Genomic DNA, 19794 nt, shown 5'->3' with positions numbered 1-19794 from the left:
CTCTATCTCTATCTCTATCTCTATCTCTATCTCTATCTCTATCTCTATCTATCTATATATCTATATATATATACATATATATATATCACCCTAATATGCAAATAGACCAAAAGGCGGAACAACCGAACAACCAGTCGCCATGATGTGTGCTGACCACCAGGGGGCATGCGCGGAACATGGTGGGCATTGGCCACAGCGGGATGGTAGAATAGGTGAGTGGGGGCACCAGACCAAGGCGGAGCACTGGTCACTGTCATTGGGGCAAGCCTCTGGTGGTGACTGAAAATTCTTTGCTCCCGCACACTGTGGTCCTGCCCGGCATTTGCACCTGCTGCCTGCACCAGCCCTGCTCGCACCCGCAGCCAGTGCTGGAGCCACTGCTTGCAACACTGCCAGTGCCCAGCACTGGCCACAGTGGTGGGAATGGGGCTGCTGGCAGGCAAGATACTGGGGGCCACAGTGAGAGGGGCTGGGCGGGGGCATGGAGGATGGGCTGAGACCCACCCCTGTGCCCACCACAGCCTCACAGCCTATAGTGCCTTTCAAGGTGCACAAATTCGTGCACTGGGCCCCTAGTTTTAAAATAATAATACATACTTTACAGCGTTGTTCTAAGGATTCAGGGAGACAATATTGAGAGTCTGGAATGAAGTGGACACTCAATAAATGGTGGCATTCACTGACCCAACATCCTTCATACCATTGTCACAGCCAATCAAAAATGTAGAGTATTAGGACAGGTCATTCTTTGTTTTCTTTTCAGATATAAGGGGCACTTCTAGATCCTATAGACTCTTGTTTTAGAAGGCTCTTCAGAGAAATTTAAATTCCTCATCTTTCAGATGAGGACACTGAGGCTCACATGGAAATATACTTGCTTTAACATTGGGGACCATATTTTCTGGGTAAAAAGTCAGGACATATCAACTGACCTGACACATACCTTTTAAAACTATTTTGATGTGGAAAATGCAGAATACAGGGCTGTTCATGTTAAAGATGCATAGTGAAATGGCAACATCGGGAGTAGACTCCTAACTCCTAGCACAGGGCTTCCCCTACTACCCCCGGCTACTTCTAACGTGGCTGTGCCTTCATATGTTCAATGTGGTAGATGATGTAACTATCCTGGTTTGAAGCCAGTTACTATTGAGAGCATTCTTTGAGAGGAGTGACTAATTTAACTCAATAACCTACTTTAAGGTTGGTGCGTAATTCTTTATTGCATAAGCACAATCCCAGTTGAATAGTCATGACCCTTGGAATGCTGGTTTGAATAGAGTCTGAGGCCCTGTCACTGATCTCCCTGGGATCCTGACAGATTAGATGGATTAGTAATGTCTGGAATGGACAAAGGAGGGCAATGGAAGTATGACCCATTTTTGGAACATTTGTGAAATAAAGGGAGAATTTATCAGTCCACCTTCACCAGCATATAGCACAGTGCTTTGCATGTGGTAGGCACTGAGTATATGAGGAAGAAAGGAAGGAAGGAAGGAAGGAAGGAAGGAAGGAAGGAAGGAAGGAAGGAAGGAAGGAAGGAGGGAAGGGAGGGAAAGAGGGAGGGAGGGAGGGAGGGAGGACGGACCAACGACAGCCACATAATTTCAAAATTCTAATGGCTCAATGAGGAGGAGAAAATGTCTGTTGCACACCAAACTCACCCTTTGGGGCTGGCATCTCGTAGAATTTTTTTGATGGAAAGGAATGTGGGTCTTTTCTCAGGCGACTCATCCCAACATGCCCTCACCAGAACCACGATCTTCTCATTGACCTTGTCTTCTCGCAGGGAAGGTCGCAGTGGAACCGATGCCCTGGGGTCTCGGATTCGGCTGAGGATTTCTGAAATCCATTTTGGGTTTAGATATCTAAATGTCGGAACTTTGTGCCATTTAGTATGCTTCACTTTAAACAGATGTGCTCTTAAATTTGTGTATTGAGTTTCCAAGTACATGGAACAGATTAGAATTTCAGAGAAATCTGAATATGTTATAAGAAATATTCTGAATCCTCCTGGAAAATGAGGAATCTAAATATAAATTCTCCAAGTACCCCCTGATTTATCTGTTTTTTAGATTAATTTTTTCTAATAGAACTTTTCTTAAGTAAAGCATATCTATATGATTTCAGAAGTGTATACGCATTTCGTAGTAGAAATCCCCAGTGAGCTTTATACAATTTTGCGTTACATAAAAGACCTTTTAACAAATAATAAATATTACCTCTGTGTCCTGGCTCTGTATCCAATTTTGTAAACCTACTTACTTTCTCTTTCTCATTGGTTTCTACCATAAAATTACTGTAGGTGCAACAATATAGATGAACCTTAAATGTATATTACTAAGTATAAGAAACCAGTCTTTAAAGGCTGTATTCTGCATGATTCTGTTTATGTGACATTCTGGAAAAGGCAAAATTATAGAGATAGAACACAGATCAGAGTCTGCCAAGAGTTTGGGGAGGAGAGAATGTTGACTAGGCAAAGGAACTGAATTTTTTTTAGGGTGATGAAACTATTCTGTATGACACTGTAACGGTGGATACATGACACTACCTATTTGCCAAAACGCATAGAACTTTCCAGCCCAAGGAGTGAACCTTGAAGACTGCTAATTTTAAAATATATCAGTTGGGGGATTGGATGACCCCAACACAGAATGCAGATTTGTGGCAAAACAATCTAACTGTGTGATAAATGTATGACGTGACCTCGCTGAAGGGGGTGGAGGTGGCGGGGAGTGCCGACTTAGGAAACTTTTGAAATGACTGGAGACTGTAAGACTGAAGACAAAGGAGCTGTTCATAATTACTATATCCTAGTTGGTCAGGATGCTCCTCATGGAGGCACCAATCAGCAACTCTGAAAGTACTCTATGCAGATGGGATTGAGCGAACAAGTAAATGGATGGAGCCAGGGTCTCCCTGTTGCTTAGGGAGGTTATGAATAAGTGATGGGGATACTAGAATAAATGATATTGGAGATGTCAGTAGGAACTAATGTTTAGCTTAATATAAATACAGAAGGGTAGATATAGCTATAGATGCACAAACAGGTTAGTGTTCATACACATCAAAACACCTGGAAGGGAGGAGGCTTGCTAAAACACAGATTCCAGACCCACCTCCTCAGTTTTCAAATCAGAAGTTCCGGGTCAGTGTCCATAAAATTCGCATTTCTAACAAGTGGATCATGCTGGACCAGTGCTTTACAAGCTCTGGCTCTCCACCACCACCTGGGAACTTGATAGAAAAGCAAATACCAGGCCTCCCCCAGACCTACTGCATCAGCAACCCTGAGGGTGGGACCAGCAATTCTGTTTCAAGAAACCAGGTGATTTGGATGCCCACCAGCGTTGGAGAACTGCTGGTCTAGTTTCTCAGAGAATCAGTATCTATTCAGTTCCCAGCACGTAGGGGTATTTGTAGGGAAGGATGAGAAGTTAATGGCAGAAGTGTGTGTGTATGGAACTTAGCTACACATTGCACTTTTCCCCCTGGTTGCAACCCTGAGTACATAGTCCCATGTGGCCAACTCTCATTTCATTCGTGAGCAGAGGGCCACAGTGAGGGGGAATATACTGGTTGCCCTCCACTCCTTACCCCCACCCCAGCTGGAATGGTCAGATGGCAGAGCTGAGCAGGTTAGGTGGGCTCCTGCCTGGGCCCAGTCTGGGAAGTTCTGCATAGTTTCTTGGTTCCAAAGTCAGATGCACCTGGATTTTTGAATTGACCTTTTGGGATTAGTCTCCCCTCTGCTTCATTTAGCCATAAATTAGAAACTGGGATCTACTTTCAAAGCAACTGCATACACTCAAAGGCTCCTGACATGAAAGAGTCTCCCAAGAAGGCATCATGATCTAAAGATGAGACTGAAGTTAGGCCATTGGGGATGCATTAGATATGGTGGGCGAGGAGAAGAAAAGGGGGGAGAGGTCAAGAGAGAAAGGTGGACTGTGTGTCCATAGAAACACACACACACACACACACACACACACACACATGCACACACACACATGCACACACACACGCATCCCTATCTTCTCTCCAAGACAGTGATTCTCAATCTGGGATGCATATTAGCATCACCTGGGAGCTTCAAACACCCTACTGCCCAGACAGGCATCAGCATCTCTGAGGCTGAGACCCAGGCACCAGCAGTTATTAGAGTTCCCCGTGCAATTCCAATGTGCAGACAAGGTGGAAAATAACAGTTCCAAGGGGTTACATTTTTCTAATCTTGATAAAAAAATTTTTTCTCTATTTCCTACTAATGTTACTCGTATTTCTTTGGTGGAATGTGTCAACCTAGCAAAAACAAAACAAAACAAAACTGAATATATCCTTCATAAGTGTACACTTGGGCAGCATTTATAAAAAAATGTAAATTTATTTAAAATGCTTTTATCTCTTCATTTTCATGAGCAGAAATCTATCCTGAAGAAACATTCGCATATGTCCACAAAGATACAAGGCTGCTCATTGCAGCAATTTGTAATCGCAAAAAAATGGCAAACTATCCAAATGTGTATTAATCAATAATATATGGCATATCCTTATAATGAAAAATTGTGTAGTCCCTAAAAAAGAATGAGGCTAATTTGTATATGCAAATATAAGGTGAGAGATACTCAGGCAGAGGGAACAGCATGTGCAAAGGCTCTGGGGTGGGAATGTGTCTGGCATGTTGGTGGCCTGTGTGACTGAAAGGAAAAAGCCATGAAAGATGGAACCAGGAAGGTGTAGTGGGCTGACTGGTGATCCCCAAAGATATATGTCCATGTCCTTATCCCCAGAACCGATGACAGTGATAGTTGCAATATCTGTGTTTTCCGATAGTCTTAGGCGACCCTGCTAGCGGTTCTCTAATGTCGCAACCCACAGGTTGAGAACCGCTGCTGTAGAGCCTAAGACCATCGGAAAACACAGATATTTACATTACGATTCATAACAGTAGCAAAATTACAGTTATGAAGTAGCAACGAAAATAATTTTATGGTTGGGGGTCACCACAACATGAGGGACTGTATTAAAGGGTCGCAGCATTAGAAAAAGTGAGAACCACTGAAGAGGAAGTGCAGATTTGTTGAACCTTGATTTTGGACTTTTAGCCTCTGGAACTATGAGAGAGTAAATTTCTGTTGTTTCAAGCCAGCAGGTAGGTTTGTGGCAACTTACTATGGCGAACCTAGGACACTAATGTACAAGATCACTGAGGCCCGTTTAGAGACCTTTGATGGTCTTGCAGGCCATTGTAAGGACTTAGTCTTCACTCCCAAAATGGGAAGCCAGGGGAGGCTATTGTTTAGAGAAGCAACACAGTCTTACTCATTGTCTAACAGAATCTGGCTGCTGTTATAGAATAAACTATGTAATTCTGAGTTCCTTGATTTTTTTAAATCAAACTGTAATAGTTTTCTAATTCTTTAAAAAATATATATAAATTTTTAAAAGAAAAAGTAAGAATGAAATAAATTGTAAATTAAGAAACATTTAGCAAACACAATCACAAAAACAAGCATTTACAAGCCAACCCAGATCACCAAAGCCTGCCAAGGAGCCGCTGCCAGCGTTACCGTCTGGCGTCTCGTTGAGGTCCTCAAAAGGCCCGAGCGCATGCTGGTTGATCAGCTCCCTCATCACAATGGCGAAGCTGTAAGCATCTCCTTTTGGGGTGCCTGACCGGGGCGCCTCTGGGAGCCGCAACAGCTCTGGGGCAGTCCAGTAGAGCTCTGCAAAGCAAGGAGACATGGGCCTGGAGTGAGAGTTTCCAGGCAGAACCAGAAAGCCGCCCTTTCTAGCTTAGGAAGCTCAGGGGAACTGAGAGCATCCAGCCCCCGAGAAGTCAGCTCCCATGGTGCCCGACTTACAGAGCAACTAGGGTCCCTGTGTGTGAATACAGAGGAAATAACCAGGAGGCACGAGCACTAACATGTTAACAGCGCCTAACTCATGGCTGTGCAGTGACAGGTGGCGTTCCTTTTCCTTTTCCCTTTCTGAATTGCCTACGTAACATAACATTAATCATTTTAAACTGAGAATTCAGTGGCATTTAGTACACTCACAATGTTGTACAACCACCACCTCTATCCATCTATCCAGTTCCCAACCATTTCCAACACCCCCAAATAAAACCCCGTACCCCTTAAGCAGTTTCTCCCTGTCCCTCTCTATCCCCAGCCCCAGAAAACCACCAGCCTGCATTTTCTCTCTAGAGTTATCTATTCTGGATACTTTATACACTTACCTGTTTTTCTAGTGAGGTGTATAGGCTTGTGTTATTTTAGGTACGATCATTAAAAGAAAACATATTGGAGGATAGAGAAATAGGAATGACTACGAACAGCTTTCTAAGTTGCCCCCTTCGTCTTTCTCTGTAACACACATTCTACCTCATGTTACAGGACCTCCCCACATGCACTCAGCAAAGCTGCTGCCACATGCTGCTCCAGAGAGAAGTGGTCAGAGCTGAGGACACTGGGCTCAACAGGACCCAGAGACGTAGGAGGTGAGACGCAAGAGCACTCAGCTGCCTCCACTGCTCCCATGAGAAGGAGGTTGACTTCCAATGGTAGGTCTGGCCTTTAGATGCCCACCAGAATCATTTGGGAGCTTTAAAAACAATGCGATGCCCAGGCCCCATCTTCAGATATTCTGATTCAGTGGCTGCGGGGTGGGACCCAGCCCCCTATAAAATGTTAAAAGTTTCTCAAGTGATACTGAAACCCAGAGAGAACAGAACTGCCAAACCCTTCATCCTTAAAGCACCTGGCAGATCGTCATTCTACACTGAGAAGGTAGGAAGATGTGATGGGACACAGAGGACTACAGAGAAGGACGGTGACTTGTTTCCGGTCGCCCAGCTAAGCTGGGATGAGGACCAGTTCCTCTCACTCAGACATCACACCGTGGACTCGTGCCACCTGTTCCCACCCTTACTCAGACATCACACCAGGGACTCCTGCCACCTGTTCCTGTCTTCTTGGGTGAACAGAGCAGCCACAAACCGCTGGCTCCAGAGGAAGGCCCACCCACAGGTACTGTGCACATGAGCATCAGGAAGCATAAATGGGGTAAGGAACGAACCCCTTTACCACTCAACCAAAAGCTAGTGGGTCCAAGACCTGCCAGTGGTTACCTGAGTGGTCTTTGGTGTTCTCATTATAGGCTCTGTATGTCCGGCCGTACTTGAGTTCCCACAGCCCAAATCCCGACAGCTTCACCTGCATCCGACCATCCACCAGGCAGTTGGAAGGCTTCAGGTTTCCATGGGACCTCAGTGGGCTCCTATGAAGGAACAGCATGCCCTGGGAGCGAGAAAATGAGCAAACGAATTAGAGCAGGTGCCAAGGGACACCCGTGGCAGGAGAGACAGATGGACAGGAACACAGATGTGCAGACCCAGGGTAGGGGACGTAGCTATCTCAGTTCATTTGTTCAAGAGCCACTGACACGGCCCTTCACCCAAGGAGTCAAGATGGGCACAGACACCCAGAAAGGAGAAAACAATTTCTGGTCCCTGAAGGCAAGGCCAGCTTAATGATCCTAGTCCTGAGTTCAAATCCCAGCTCTACCACTTAGGAGAGGGCAAGCTACCTTACCCCTGCCAGCCTCCTTATTCTCATACAAAAGGAGATGACAATGAACCCTACCTCACAGGGTGGCCATAGAAATTATATGTAGTCATACATGCGAGACATCAGACATGATGCATGACACAAAGTAAATATCTACTTAAATTTAATGAAAAATGTGATAAAGAATAATTACCAAATTAAAAAAAAAAAAAAGCTTGCTAAGGGAAGTGAGTAAGAAAGGCAGGGATATAATAGCCAAAACCTGGAAACAACCTAAGTATCCCTTGATGTATGATGATTGGATAAAGAAGATGTGGTACAGCCCTAGATGTTTGGATCACTGGATAGAGCATCGACCTGGGGACTGAAAGGTCCCAGGTTCGATTCCAGTCAAGGGCATGTACCTTGGTTGCAGGCACATCCCCAGTAGGGGGTGTGCAGGAGGCAGCTGATCAATGCTTCTCTCTCATCGATGTTTCTAACTCTCTATCCCTCTCCCTTCCTCTTGGTAAAAAAATCAATAAAATATATTTGAAAAAGAAGATGTGATACATATATAAAAGGAATACTACTCAGCAGTGAAAAATGAAATCTTTCCATTTGGAACAACATGGATGGTTTTTGAGAGTGTCATTTTAAGTGAAATAAGCCAGAAAAGGACAAGAACTACACGATTACACTCATATGTGGGATACAAAATAGAAACCAACAAATGAACAAATAAGACAAATGAACTCATAGACATAGACAACAGCATGATGGTTACCAGAGGGGAAGCCAGTTGGGGGAAGACAAAGGGGGTAAAAGGAGTCAAATATATGGTAAAAAAAGAAAACTAATTTGATTTTTTTTTTTTAAAGAAAGGCAGTAATTGTTCTCATCCAGCAAGGAGATGAGGGAGGGTAGGGGTGTGTCTTTCCATGGGCAGAGAGAGGTTTAAAGAAAGGCCTAGAGTTGAGGAGGGAAACAATTATTTGGGAAGGACAGGGAAAGGAAGAGATCAATTTGGAAAATGAGAACTGTCATATTTGAAACATGGTTAGAGAGGCAGATGTTTGCATTTCTCTGATAGTTGTAAGGACAGACCTAGAAGGAGTGAAATGAAGGTTAAGGGAAAAGGCTAACTACACATCAGAAGCCAACCATCATGGTTTGGGGACATGGAGGGGCCCACTGTGCCCATTTTGGCTCTTTATTTCCTTACTTTCCTCAAAGGCTTCAATGAAGAAGCATTTCAATAATAGTCATTCAACATGGCCAGTTTCTTGGACTTAAAATACTGACCTAAAGGACCTCTGTATCTTTCATCTGAATCTCTGAATCATTTATTTTCAGAATCCTTTGTTTGGGAGCTGGGAGAAAACTGACAACTCAGGGCTGTCATAGAGCTGATTTACCTGTTTCGGGCTGGGTAGCCTGGGTCTTCTCACACCTGCCTCAGCCATGAGGTTTCAGAGCAAGAGCAAAAAGGACAACACCTCTTTCTCAAGGCTTTTACTGGAACATTTTTTAAGTTTAGAGTGCTAACCTTACGCCAGGTAGCCATCTAAGTCCCTTACTTAAACTAGCTCATGTAACACCTAGTGAACCGCAGAGGTCGGTAGTATGATCGTCAACCTCCTTTTGCAGGTGAGAAAAGAGAGATATGAACTTCACCCAGGTCACACAGCCGGCCAGCAGTGGAGCTGGGTTGGGAATTCTGCAGTGTGATTCCCAGGCCCAGCCCCTCAACCAGCTGATCCTCTGCTGATAAAAGAAGGCTATGAAGGGCAGAGGGTGAGAAGTGATTATTTTAGACATGAGGTTCCAGGAACATCCATACTGTAATATGGATTCGTGATGAACAAATAAGCAACCATAAACCCTTTTTTTGAGACTTACTTTGCACTATGCATTGTAGTACTTGGAACTAATACATCTTATCTATCACGTTTAGCCTTTGCTGGGATAGGTAATATTCTCCTCTGTTTCACAACAAGGAAACTTGGGGTTTTAAACTACTCCCAAGGAGTGGATGCAGAGCTAGGATAGAAACCAGGCTGTGTTACCTACAAAGCCCATCTACTTCTAAACCACTAGATTTTACTGTTCCCAGCACCCTAAATGATTGTGGAGGAATTCTCTTAACACCCTTATACAAGGACAGCCAGGTTCAAATGAATCTTAAGCCCAGCTGAGAAGGAAGTGAAGTCACCCATGGGCGTGGCCACAAGGAGGCACTGGCCATCAAGGTTCCAGGAAGGGCTCCTGAATGGACTACTACACCCAGAGACAGGGTCCTTGGACCTCTTGGGCACCAGCTCAGGGACTCACTTCTGCCTCCAGCAGTGATGACAGGCTGAGTCACTGTCCCACTTCAGCAAGAGCCCTAAGCCAATACTACATGAACAATACAGGCTGATACAGAAAGCAATAAGGAAACTTGCAGGACAGTGAGTATCCCACCCTTGTCCCCTGACCCCCAAAAGTCAGGAAGGCATATTCCTTTATCGTTGTGGCTTGTTTGTGTTCTGAGATAATAGAGTTCAATCGCATGTTGGAAGTACAACTCACTCAACAAGACCTGGCTGAGGGGCCTGGCTGGAGCTGCCTCTGGAATTCTCCAGGAAGGCTCCAACTGGCCAGGTCTGGGCTTGAAATCTGGGGAGGAATTATTTTTTTTTATATATATATTTTATTGATTTTTTACAGAGAGGAAGGGAGAGGGATAGAGAGTTAGAAACATCGATGAGAGAGAAACATCGATCAGCTGCCTCCTGCACACCTCCCACTGGGGATGTGCCCGCAACCCAGGTACATGCCCTTGACCGGAATCGAACCTGGGACCATTCAGTCCGCAGGCCGACGCTCTATCCACTGAGCCAAACCAGTTAGGGCAGGAATTATTTTTATGATTGATATGTGGTGGCCAGAAGCACAATCTGACCCACAGAGGTTGGCCCAGTGCCTGTGTTCATGTCAGGTCACCCATTGCAAGCTCTAAGAGACTGCAGTGAATTGTGTTACTTTTAGTCCCCTTTCAAGGAATGCTGGCAGAGTAACTGGCCTCGAAGTGCCTTGATCTAGGTCGCTGTGACCTCCTTAGCCAGTCCCATCCTGTGCACACTCCATTTCTAGGGAAAGCGATCCTTCCAAAACAAGGTGCCAAGCTGTCCTTCTGGCTTAGAGTAGGGGATAGACTCAGTAACCTAAGGTAGCTGATGCCACCTGGGAGATTTCCCCCTTTAATTATCATTCTCACCCACCCCAGCATTTCTCCAGAGAAACCTTTGGCTTAATGCTTCTTGAAAACCAAATGGTGACACTGGAAAGGCTAAATCTATTGGGCATTCAGACTTTGGTGAGTGAATTCTTGACATCCAATATAAATGATGTTGGCTGTTTTGAAAGGGGGCAGGAACCAGATCATTGGAAGTCTAGCATACTTCACTGGGTTTGCTGTAGGAAGAGAAATGTGGGTGAAGGGAAGAGGAGAGGAGCCAGAGTAGGAGAGGATGCTATGTCATATTCTTCTATTTTGTAACTGTACCACCACCACTTCAATAATTTATAACTGTTCCACCACCACCAATATCAATAATTGTATATGTGCATTTCCTGTGATTTTTTTCTCTAGCTAGATTTTAAGCCATTTCAAAGTAGAAACAAGTCATTGTTTTCTTGCAAAAGTGCCCAGAGTGAGATAAATCATTAACAAATGCTCAATAAAGTTCACTGAAATAACAGTGTTGGCCCAGTGTTGTCCATAGAGACCCAATCACAAGGAAACCAGCAAGGTTTCTATTTGTCTAACTTGCTTCCCATTAAGGCCCAGGAAATTGAAGTCTCACAGACCATTAAGACTCAGCTCCTTAAACAAAGGGCAATTAAATCCACGAGCAATAAAAGACTTTGGATGTCAAGAGACCAGCCTCATCCATTAACCCACAATGAAGACTGGGATCCAGAGAGGGGACCAAAAGTCAAAGTCACTCAAGGAGTCACAGCCTTATACTCCAGGACAGAGTTTTTGTTCCGCCTTTGTATCCCTCACACCAGGCTGGGTCTTGCCCAAAGGAATCTATTGGTTGATGGATGCACTGTTGATTGAGAGATGATGCCCAGCCCTGCTGGTTGTCGGACTGAGGGGCTCCCTCACCAGAACCCAACCCCAGGTCATTGACTTGGTCCTCTCTTATGATAAAACAGATGCAGTGAGGTTAGAAAGAACAGCCATATTTTAGGCCAGGTTGAGAACATCAGCCTCGGGTACCTAATGACATAGCCTATCTGACTTATCTCCCATCTATGAAATGGGGCTAATAATAGGTCTACCTTATATTTTGTTGTGAAAATTAAGTAAATTAATACATACAGAGTGCTAGAAAGTATTGAGGCCCAAAAAAGCTCTAAATATATTTTAGCCATCATTATTATTATTATTATTATCCCCCTTTTTACAGCCACCTCAGCCCCCTTTGCCCAAAGTAAAGATTCTGCTTGTATATATAAATTCACAGATTTGCACCCCCTGTATAACAGCTTTGTGGTTATTATGGCACTGATCCCCATTTTCTGGGGAAAGAAATCGGGGACTAGGAAAAAGGAAGTAGTATTAGGAATCCTTCAGCTTGCTTTATGATCTAGTAATTAGATTTTCTTTGGGCAAAAAGTTCTGTCCTAAAATGTAAGTACCCTGCTCTTTTCTGGTTGGGCAAACATAGCATCCCTTCTGACTTTAGTATAAAATATTTTTTACTCTCTTGATATTTACTTGAGGTCAGGGAGAGAGAAAAGAATGGGAAATCTGAGTGAAGTGGTAGATTTTAGAAGTGGGATCGCTTTGTTTGAAGAGGAGATCTGAGAAGGACCTGAATTTTGGGGAAATATTACAGTTTGATTTAATCCAAGACACAGAACAATTCAAAAATACCATGGTATTTGTTCTTTGCATAAGCTTATGTTATACTCACATTGACTATGTCATATGCAAATGAGAGCTTGAATATCCAATCCATTTCATTATTTGAATTTCTCAAAACATCCTGAAAAACAGTTATTTAAAATAGCATCAGGGATTCAACCTGAAGCAAGTGAGCTTCTTATGTTAAATGGGTTTGGTTCTATTACATTGGATGGTTTTTGTTGTTGTTGTTGTTGTTAATCCTGTTGATTTTTAGGGAGAGAGGGAAAGACAGAGAGAAATATCAATGTGAAAGAAACACATCAATTGGTTGCCTCCTGGATGAGCCCCCACCAGGCCCGGGCTGGGAAGGAGCCTACAACAAAGGTATGTGCCCTTGACCAGAATCGAACCTGAAACGCTTTGGTCCACAGGCTGACAAATCAGCAAGGTCTACATTGGATGGTTTTGACCAGAACTCATACAACCTGAGACAGAGCCAAAAAATTTCCCCGGAAATATCATCACCTGACTCAATAGTGAGAAAGTTACACAGTTTTGAGTTTTATAAACACTTCCTTATTCTTGACATAAAGCACATGGTCACATCCCATAGGTAGAATGGGCCCAGGAATGCAATTCAGGAGAAGCTGTGACAGCTAAGGAGACAAAACCAAGCCCAGCCATTTTCTATCCAGAACAAAGGAAACCAGATACTTGGCAACTCCACTGCTAAGCTGATCCCCTGCAGGCAGCCCAACAGGATAATTCAGGTCTTGCAATTAGACTAGAGAGGAACTGTTCTTGGATGAAGGAGCAAAAGCACTGAAAGTTCTTCAATAGCTGCTGCTAATTAAACCTCAGGTAAGATTTCCTATTGTACTTACCTTAAGACTTCCCTTTTTGCAATACTGAGTGATAATGCAGATGTTGGGTGGTTCTGTGCAGACACCGAAGAAGGGAACAATGTTTTCATGCCTTAATTCATACACCTGAAAATAATAATGGTAATAATAGCTTATGATTATAGTATGTCCTCTGTGTTAGGGACTATGCTACATGCTTTACATACTTTCAGTTAATTCTCACAAAGATCCTGTGAGGTGAGAACTATATAACTGCTCCCATTTTACAGATGAGGAAACTAATGCTCCCAAGGTTAAGTAACATGTTGAAGATCATACCACTTGCTAGTGGCAGAGTTGGGAGGTAAATCCAGGCAGTCTGCCTCCAGCATACAAACAAGAGGAATGATCAAAGTTGAACCTTAGCCTGGGCATTAAATGAAATCACGTCACAGTAAATAGACCCAGCCCTGCTTCCTGGTGTTGATGGCTGTCAATGCCAGTGTGTGGGCCATGATGGATCACAGATTTGGAGTAAGAAGTCCCCATGAACTTGACTTCCTCCGAGGACCAGGTTCAAGGGAGGTGAGCAGCCATCACAGATACAAAGAATGAAGATGCAGAATTAAAGCCAGGGAGAATTAAGGGAAATGAGCAAAGCTAGGAAGGATCCCAGGCTGGGGGTGCCTGAGTCAGGGCAAAAAATCTTAGGTCTAAAGTCTGGGCTGTCAGGGGTGAGGGTGGTGGGCCAAGTTAGGAGAAGCTGCTTTCCACCCATGCTCCTTTGGACTGGGCCACGCCCACTCCAGGTGGGAACAGGAAGCTGGCAAGGAGGGACTGAAAACAGCGCAGCTTTGTCTCCTCCCAGGGTGGGGACCTCACCAGCCGGATTTCCTGCAGCACAGATGGCTTCCTGATCCTGGCTTCTGCTTGGTCACCAACATAGCAGATGGCCACATAGTTTCCCTGGAACCAGAGACAAAGCAGAATGTTCTAACTCAAGGTGATCCAGAAAAAGCTCTACTCAGAAAGAGCTGGGCGGGGCGGAGCGGGGCGGCGGGGGGGGGCGCACCGGGGGAGGGGCGGGCAGGAAGACTGGGAAGAAGTCAGCCCTATGAAAAGGATCATGAAACTGCTCACTGCCCAAAGCAGCCCTAGAGTGGCACCATGCTAGGTCCAGGCGCTGAGCCAGCTGCTCAACACAAGAACTCATTGAACAGGCACCGCAGTCCTGCAACGTGGGGATGATTAGCCCACTCCCAGATGGGATGGCTGACGTTAGGTAACCCGTCCAAGGTCACACATTTGTGGGGAGTTCAGCCAGAATGGGAACATCTGATTCCACACTACACTTTTTCTATTATACAACAATGTCTCTTTATCATTCAGAGGAATAGTGAGTAGAGGTCATAAGAGTCAATACCGGTTCAAAGATCATTTCTAACACTTACTACCTATACAACCTCGAGCAAGGGATTTAACCTCTCCAAGCCTTTATGTCCTCATCTGTACAATGAAGATTAAAAATAAGACCTATCTCACGGGGCTGTTGTGAGGATTAAATCTTAAAATACGTGAACACTGTTAACTCAGTGCCTGGCACAGACGGCTGTAGTGGTATGGTAGAGGGGGTGAGAGGGGACAGGCGGGAGCTATGCTGCCAGCTTTGGTAGCTGCTGGTTTCTATGTAGAAGCATCCATACCCATGACTGATCCATCAGTGCTAAAGTACCAAAAATGAAATAACCCCTGCTCTAGGACTATACTGTCCAATAATATAGCCACTACCTCTATGATGCCAATTACGTAAAAGTTACATAAAATTTGAAATTCAGTGCCCCAGTCACACTAATGTTTGAGTCACATGATGGTAAGGGCTACCATGCTGGACTGAGGCAGTTTGGACTATTACTATATTCATAGAACGTTCTATTTGGCAAAAATGAGTCTAACATAGAAGCCAGCATAGGGACCACCTGGGAGTTCGTTGGAGGAAATGCAGAGTTTCAGGCCCTGCCCCAGACCTGTTGAACCAGAAGCTGCCATTTTTTGTTGTTGTTGTTAATCCTCACCCGAGGATATTTGTCCCATTGATTTTTAGAGAGAGTGGAAGGGATGGGGAGAGACAGAGAGAGAGAGAAACATCGATGCCACACATGCCCCAACCAGGGCCTGGGGATCGAGCCTGCAACCCAGGTACATGCCCTTGACTGGAATCGAACCTGGGATCCTACAGTCCAAGGATCCACTGTCCTCTATCCACTGAGCAAAACCGGCTAGGGCCAGAACCCGCATTTTAACAAGAGCCTTCAATGATTCATAGGCACATAAAGGTTAAGAAACATGAGTTTGGAGTCAGAATGCTACCTGGTGTTTACCTGGAGACTCCCTCCTATTCAGAATGCCCTGGCAGAAGGGACATGCAGAGAATGGGACAGAGACACACCCTTCATGCGGCCGCCTTGCTCTCAGAAGTACCTCATAAAGCCCTACTGGGGCATGGAAGAGTGCCTCCCCCTGCTGACTCTGGACAAAGGAGCTGACATCCCCGGAAATCTTCACACTAGACTTGTGGCTGTTGTTCTCTCTCGACACAGGTGTGCCCCTCTGGGGTGGCTGTAAGACAGGACACATCCAATAGCAGGAGCAAGTAATGGAGAGACTGCACATTTTTGTAGATGAGGAAAATGAGTATCAAGGTCGCACAGTTTATGAGAGCATCAGGACTCGAACCCTGATCTCTCTGACCATAGGTGTGAGTGCCTGACTGCTACATGCATCACTCGTGTGCCTGTACCACCATGGGCAGTGCCATGGCTAAGAGGGCAGACTCTGGGTCAGACTAACCAAGTTCAAGTTCTGGCTCTGGCCCCTATCTACATGTGTGACCTGATGTGGGAGCTATTTTCCTAAATAAGCCTCTAACCCTGTTACCGCTTTGTGTAATACCCCCATCACCTTCCAACACCTAGAGCAGGGGTGGGAACCTTTTATACTGCCGAAGGTAATTTGGATATCTATGTAACAACGTTCTCGGGCCATACAAAATTATCAACTTAAAAATGAGCCTGCTATAGTTGGTCAAATGTTTAATTAACTCACCCCTAATGCCTTGGCAGGGTCCGACCAAATGATTCTGTGGGACTTATATGGCCCACGAACTGGACGTTCCCCACCCCTGATCCAGAGAATGTCTTTAAAGCTAAGGAACATTGTTCTTCAAGGAGAGTCTTACCTGGAACCGTAATGTAGAAACCAGGGGATCAGAGCTGCTTTGGTTGAAGAGGGAAGAGAAGGGCTGAGAATTCCTCCTACCACACCTGTTCCCTTAATCTATTATTCAGCCCATGACCAGACCAGTGAGCCCAGAACCCTCAGGGACATTTGAAAATGACTTACTAATAAACCTCAGTCTCCTGGTCTTAGTATGTTGGAGTCTCCCTGGCTTGGTACCTGCCAAGTCCACCTTTTTTTTAAATGACATACTCTTTCATTGAACGAATAGCATATGCAAGAATACCAGTGAAAGAGAACTAATTCTACAAACTGCAATTCTAAAAATAAAGCTAATATAACAGGAACAAAATATACATATCATGAGAGAGATGTTTGGTCTTGACCCATAATGCATTCTTTATCTTTACAATTAACCTAAATGTGTGTTAGAACAAAACTGTATTCTTTGGTCTAACTTTGGTGCTTTTTAAGAAAGCAACTACATTCTAGATAGAACTTTTTTTTTTTTTTTGCTTCGAGATATTTATGATTCATACATTTGTCCTGATACATAGATTCTGATTCAATAGGAGCTCGACATATCCTGTTATTTTCTTAATCTCTTAAGTAGCATGTACTCCTAAGCAAGTTCTAGCTGAAATTGTAAAATTGCTTATCTTTGAAATAAAATTTATTTCAGTTGTGGGTTTTTAATAAATTGAGTCGAAAGTAAAATTGACACTCCCCCTTCTCTGTCCCCCAGGAACAAAGAGCTTTTGTTAAAGAATAGAAACTCAAGTCTATCTTTCTAAAGAACATTTCTTACTAACATTTCTACTAAGGTAATACATGCTCCAGAATAATCAATATAGGCTTGCAAAGATCGCAGTATTTGATATCAATAATAAAAACAAAACAAAAAGGAAAGGAAGAAAAGACACCTGAAAGTTTTCAGCTAAAATATGCATAAAAGACAGTCATGGCGATACTTTTTGAAATTATGCAAATGTTACATACTTATCAAATAATATCATGTTTCTACAATGTGTGCCAAACCTCGCATCCCTGAGCACTCCACACTGTGGAATATCCTTTGACACTTCTCTACTGGTCACCTCTAGCAAACCCACTCTTCCCAAATGTCCCCTCTTCTCTGAAGCCTTCCCAATGCTGAGACACTGAATCCCCTCCGTCTCATTGTGTAGACACCTCTCTGATCACTTGCCTCCCCTCAGTGCATCCCATGCCATGAGCTGTTTGGCCTACAGTATATGTGCAACCCATGTGTGTTGAGCAAATGAGCCTTATTGTCTTAGTCATCAGTAGATTAAAGGAGTTAATGTGGTTTTGAAGATAACTAGATGCTTTCCATAAAACAGCTTTAATATTTGAGCTTACACCACAGGGTAACAGATCTGAAGGGAACTTCAGGGACCACCTGATCATTCTAAGTATTCAGTAACTGAGGCCAGACATGATGTTCCCAGATATTCAGCAAGGAAACGGTAGGTCTAGAGCCAGAACTCAGGGCCTGAGACTCTCTGTTAAGTGCTCACTTTATAAGTGAGTCGGCCTCTGTTCTCATAAGCTCCTGGAGGAGGTCCCTTCCACAAATCACCAGCAGTTAGCAGGGAAGTGGATGTCTGGGCCAAGGGTGGCCTTACCTTGTCCTGGGGCAGAATAGTGACGGCATTATAATCGATCTGCCACCAAATGTCTCTATTTTGCCTCTGCAGTTTTCCCTTCTGCATTCTTAAAATCAGACCTATGATGGCAGTTCCCGAGACAGTGACCAGGAAGGTCATCAGGAGAATCATAACAGTCACACCTGGAGGACACAGACATATCATTACTCAGGCGGCCTAAGAGCAGAAGTGAGAACATCCCTGTCCAGCCTGGCCCTGCCAAGCAGATGCCTCAAAGGCCACCTAGGCATGGCTCTTCCAGGAATGCTTTCTGACCTTCCTCTGGTTCCCATGGCAACTGCACTCACTTCTTCCTCTGTATAGACACTTCCATTGTACAGAAACAATAGTCAGGACTTCTAATACCACCACCACATTTTATTATTAAGCATTTACTATGTCCTCTCCTCATGGTTGTTTCTCAGGTATGATCCATCTAATTCCAGGGCGCGACCCCTAACCATCGGGCAACACTCCCCTATCCAGACTTTCAGAAATGAAGTTCCTGAGCTTCGAATCTCAGGAGCTGGGTTTCCCTAGAGCAGAGGTTCCTAACAGGGCAGGTGGGTGATCCCTAGGGGGTATTGGTAACATCTGGAGATATTTGGGTGGTTCCACCTAGAGGCTGCCACTGGCATCTAATGGGTGGAGGCAGGAATGCTGCTAAGCAGCCTCCAAAGCACAGGACAGTCCTCCCCCCACCCCCCAACAACAAAGATTATCCCACCCAACATGTCAATAGTGCTGTCACTATTGAAACGCCCTGCTATGGAGAATCCTTTCCTGCTACCTTCTCCAGGAGCCCATACTGACCTGTGAAAGCAAGCTCACTTTCACAGAGCTCATTGTCAAGTCCACAGCCAGGTCTGTCTGCAGCAAGGGAGCCATGGGGCCAAGTAATAGTAGAGAAATTCCTCACGGGTCTTCAAAAACAAAGATAAAGGAGGAGGAGGAGGAGGAAGAGGAGGAAGAGGAGGAGAAAGGTCAGTGCCCATTTGATTTATTCTATTTGTCTCTACCTCAGGTATAGCAAGGGCAAATGAAATACACATGTCATTTGCAAAAAGTAGGCCTTGGTCTCTTAATTCAAATGTCCACTGACCCATCCAATTTTCCCACCTCACCCAGGCTCTTCGAATCCAGCCTCCAGGTAATCTAATTCATGGAAAAGCAATATCTTTTTGCAGAGTAGAACTACTGATTCAATCTTTTGATGTGAACCATGTCATTTCCAATTTAAAAGATGGTGTGCCAATTCTCCAGTGTTGCTGGGACTTGCTCCCGTGTTTGATAGAAACAAATCTTGTTATACAGCACCTTGACATTTCACAGAGCAAAACATCTCCCCCCTGTGTGGAGAATGCCCGTTTCCACAATCCTGAAGACCTAGTCCTCCATGGTTAGTTTATTTCCTGGGCCAACCCATTTTGACACATTAAAATTCCTTAAGAGTAGGAGAGGAAAAAGTGTCAAATCAAATCTGCACTGGGAGTGGTGACGGTAAAGGCAGGTAGAAATGGAATTAAGCTTTAGGTTTCCTTTCAGTTTTCTCATTATAGCTGAGTGATGAAAACAGACTTTTTCCAGAGCTT

General features: G+C 44.4%; 1 protein-coding gene across 1 annotated transcript in view; it reads right to left on the bottom strand.

Annotated features, from left to right (window-relative positions):
- LOC308257792 (guanylate cyclase 2G-like) overlaps positions 1-19794 on the bottom strand; it is a gene marked incomplete at its 5' end in the record, with an annotated part of 43447 nt that overhangs the window by 12363 nt on the left and 11290 nt on the right. Inside the window, 9 exons of the mRNA XM_080687862.1 lie at positions 1665-1842; positions 5574-5729; positions 7136-7304; positions 12527-12598; positions 13344-13448; positions 14184-14267; positions 15780-15917; positions 18182-18345; positions 19016-19125. Of these exons, the coding sequence (XP_080543988.1) occupies positions 1665-1842; positions 5574-5729; positions 7136-7304; positions 12527-12598; positions 13344-13448; positions 14184-14267; positions 15780-15917; positions 18182-18345; positions 19016-19125 (1176 nt within the window). The remainder of the gene's footprint in view (positions 1-1664; positions 1843-5573; positions 5730-7135; positions 7305-12526; positions 12599-13343; positions 13449-14183; positions 14268-15779; positions 15918-18181; positions 18346-19015; positions 19126-19794) is intronic.

The sequence above is a fragment of the Plecotus auritus genome (genome assembly GCF_963455305.1).
Source record: "Plecotus auritus genome assembly, chromosome: 9".
Taxonomy (NCBI): domain Eukaryota; kingdom Metazoa; phylum Chordata; class Mammalia; order Chiroptera; family Vespertilionidae; genus Plecotus; species Plecotus auritus.
The sequence above is the reverse complement of the archived record's forward strand: the minus strand, read 5'-3'. Positions and strand labels throughout refer to the sequence as shown.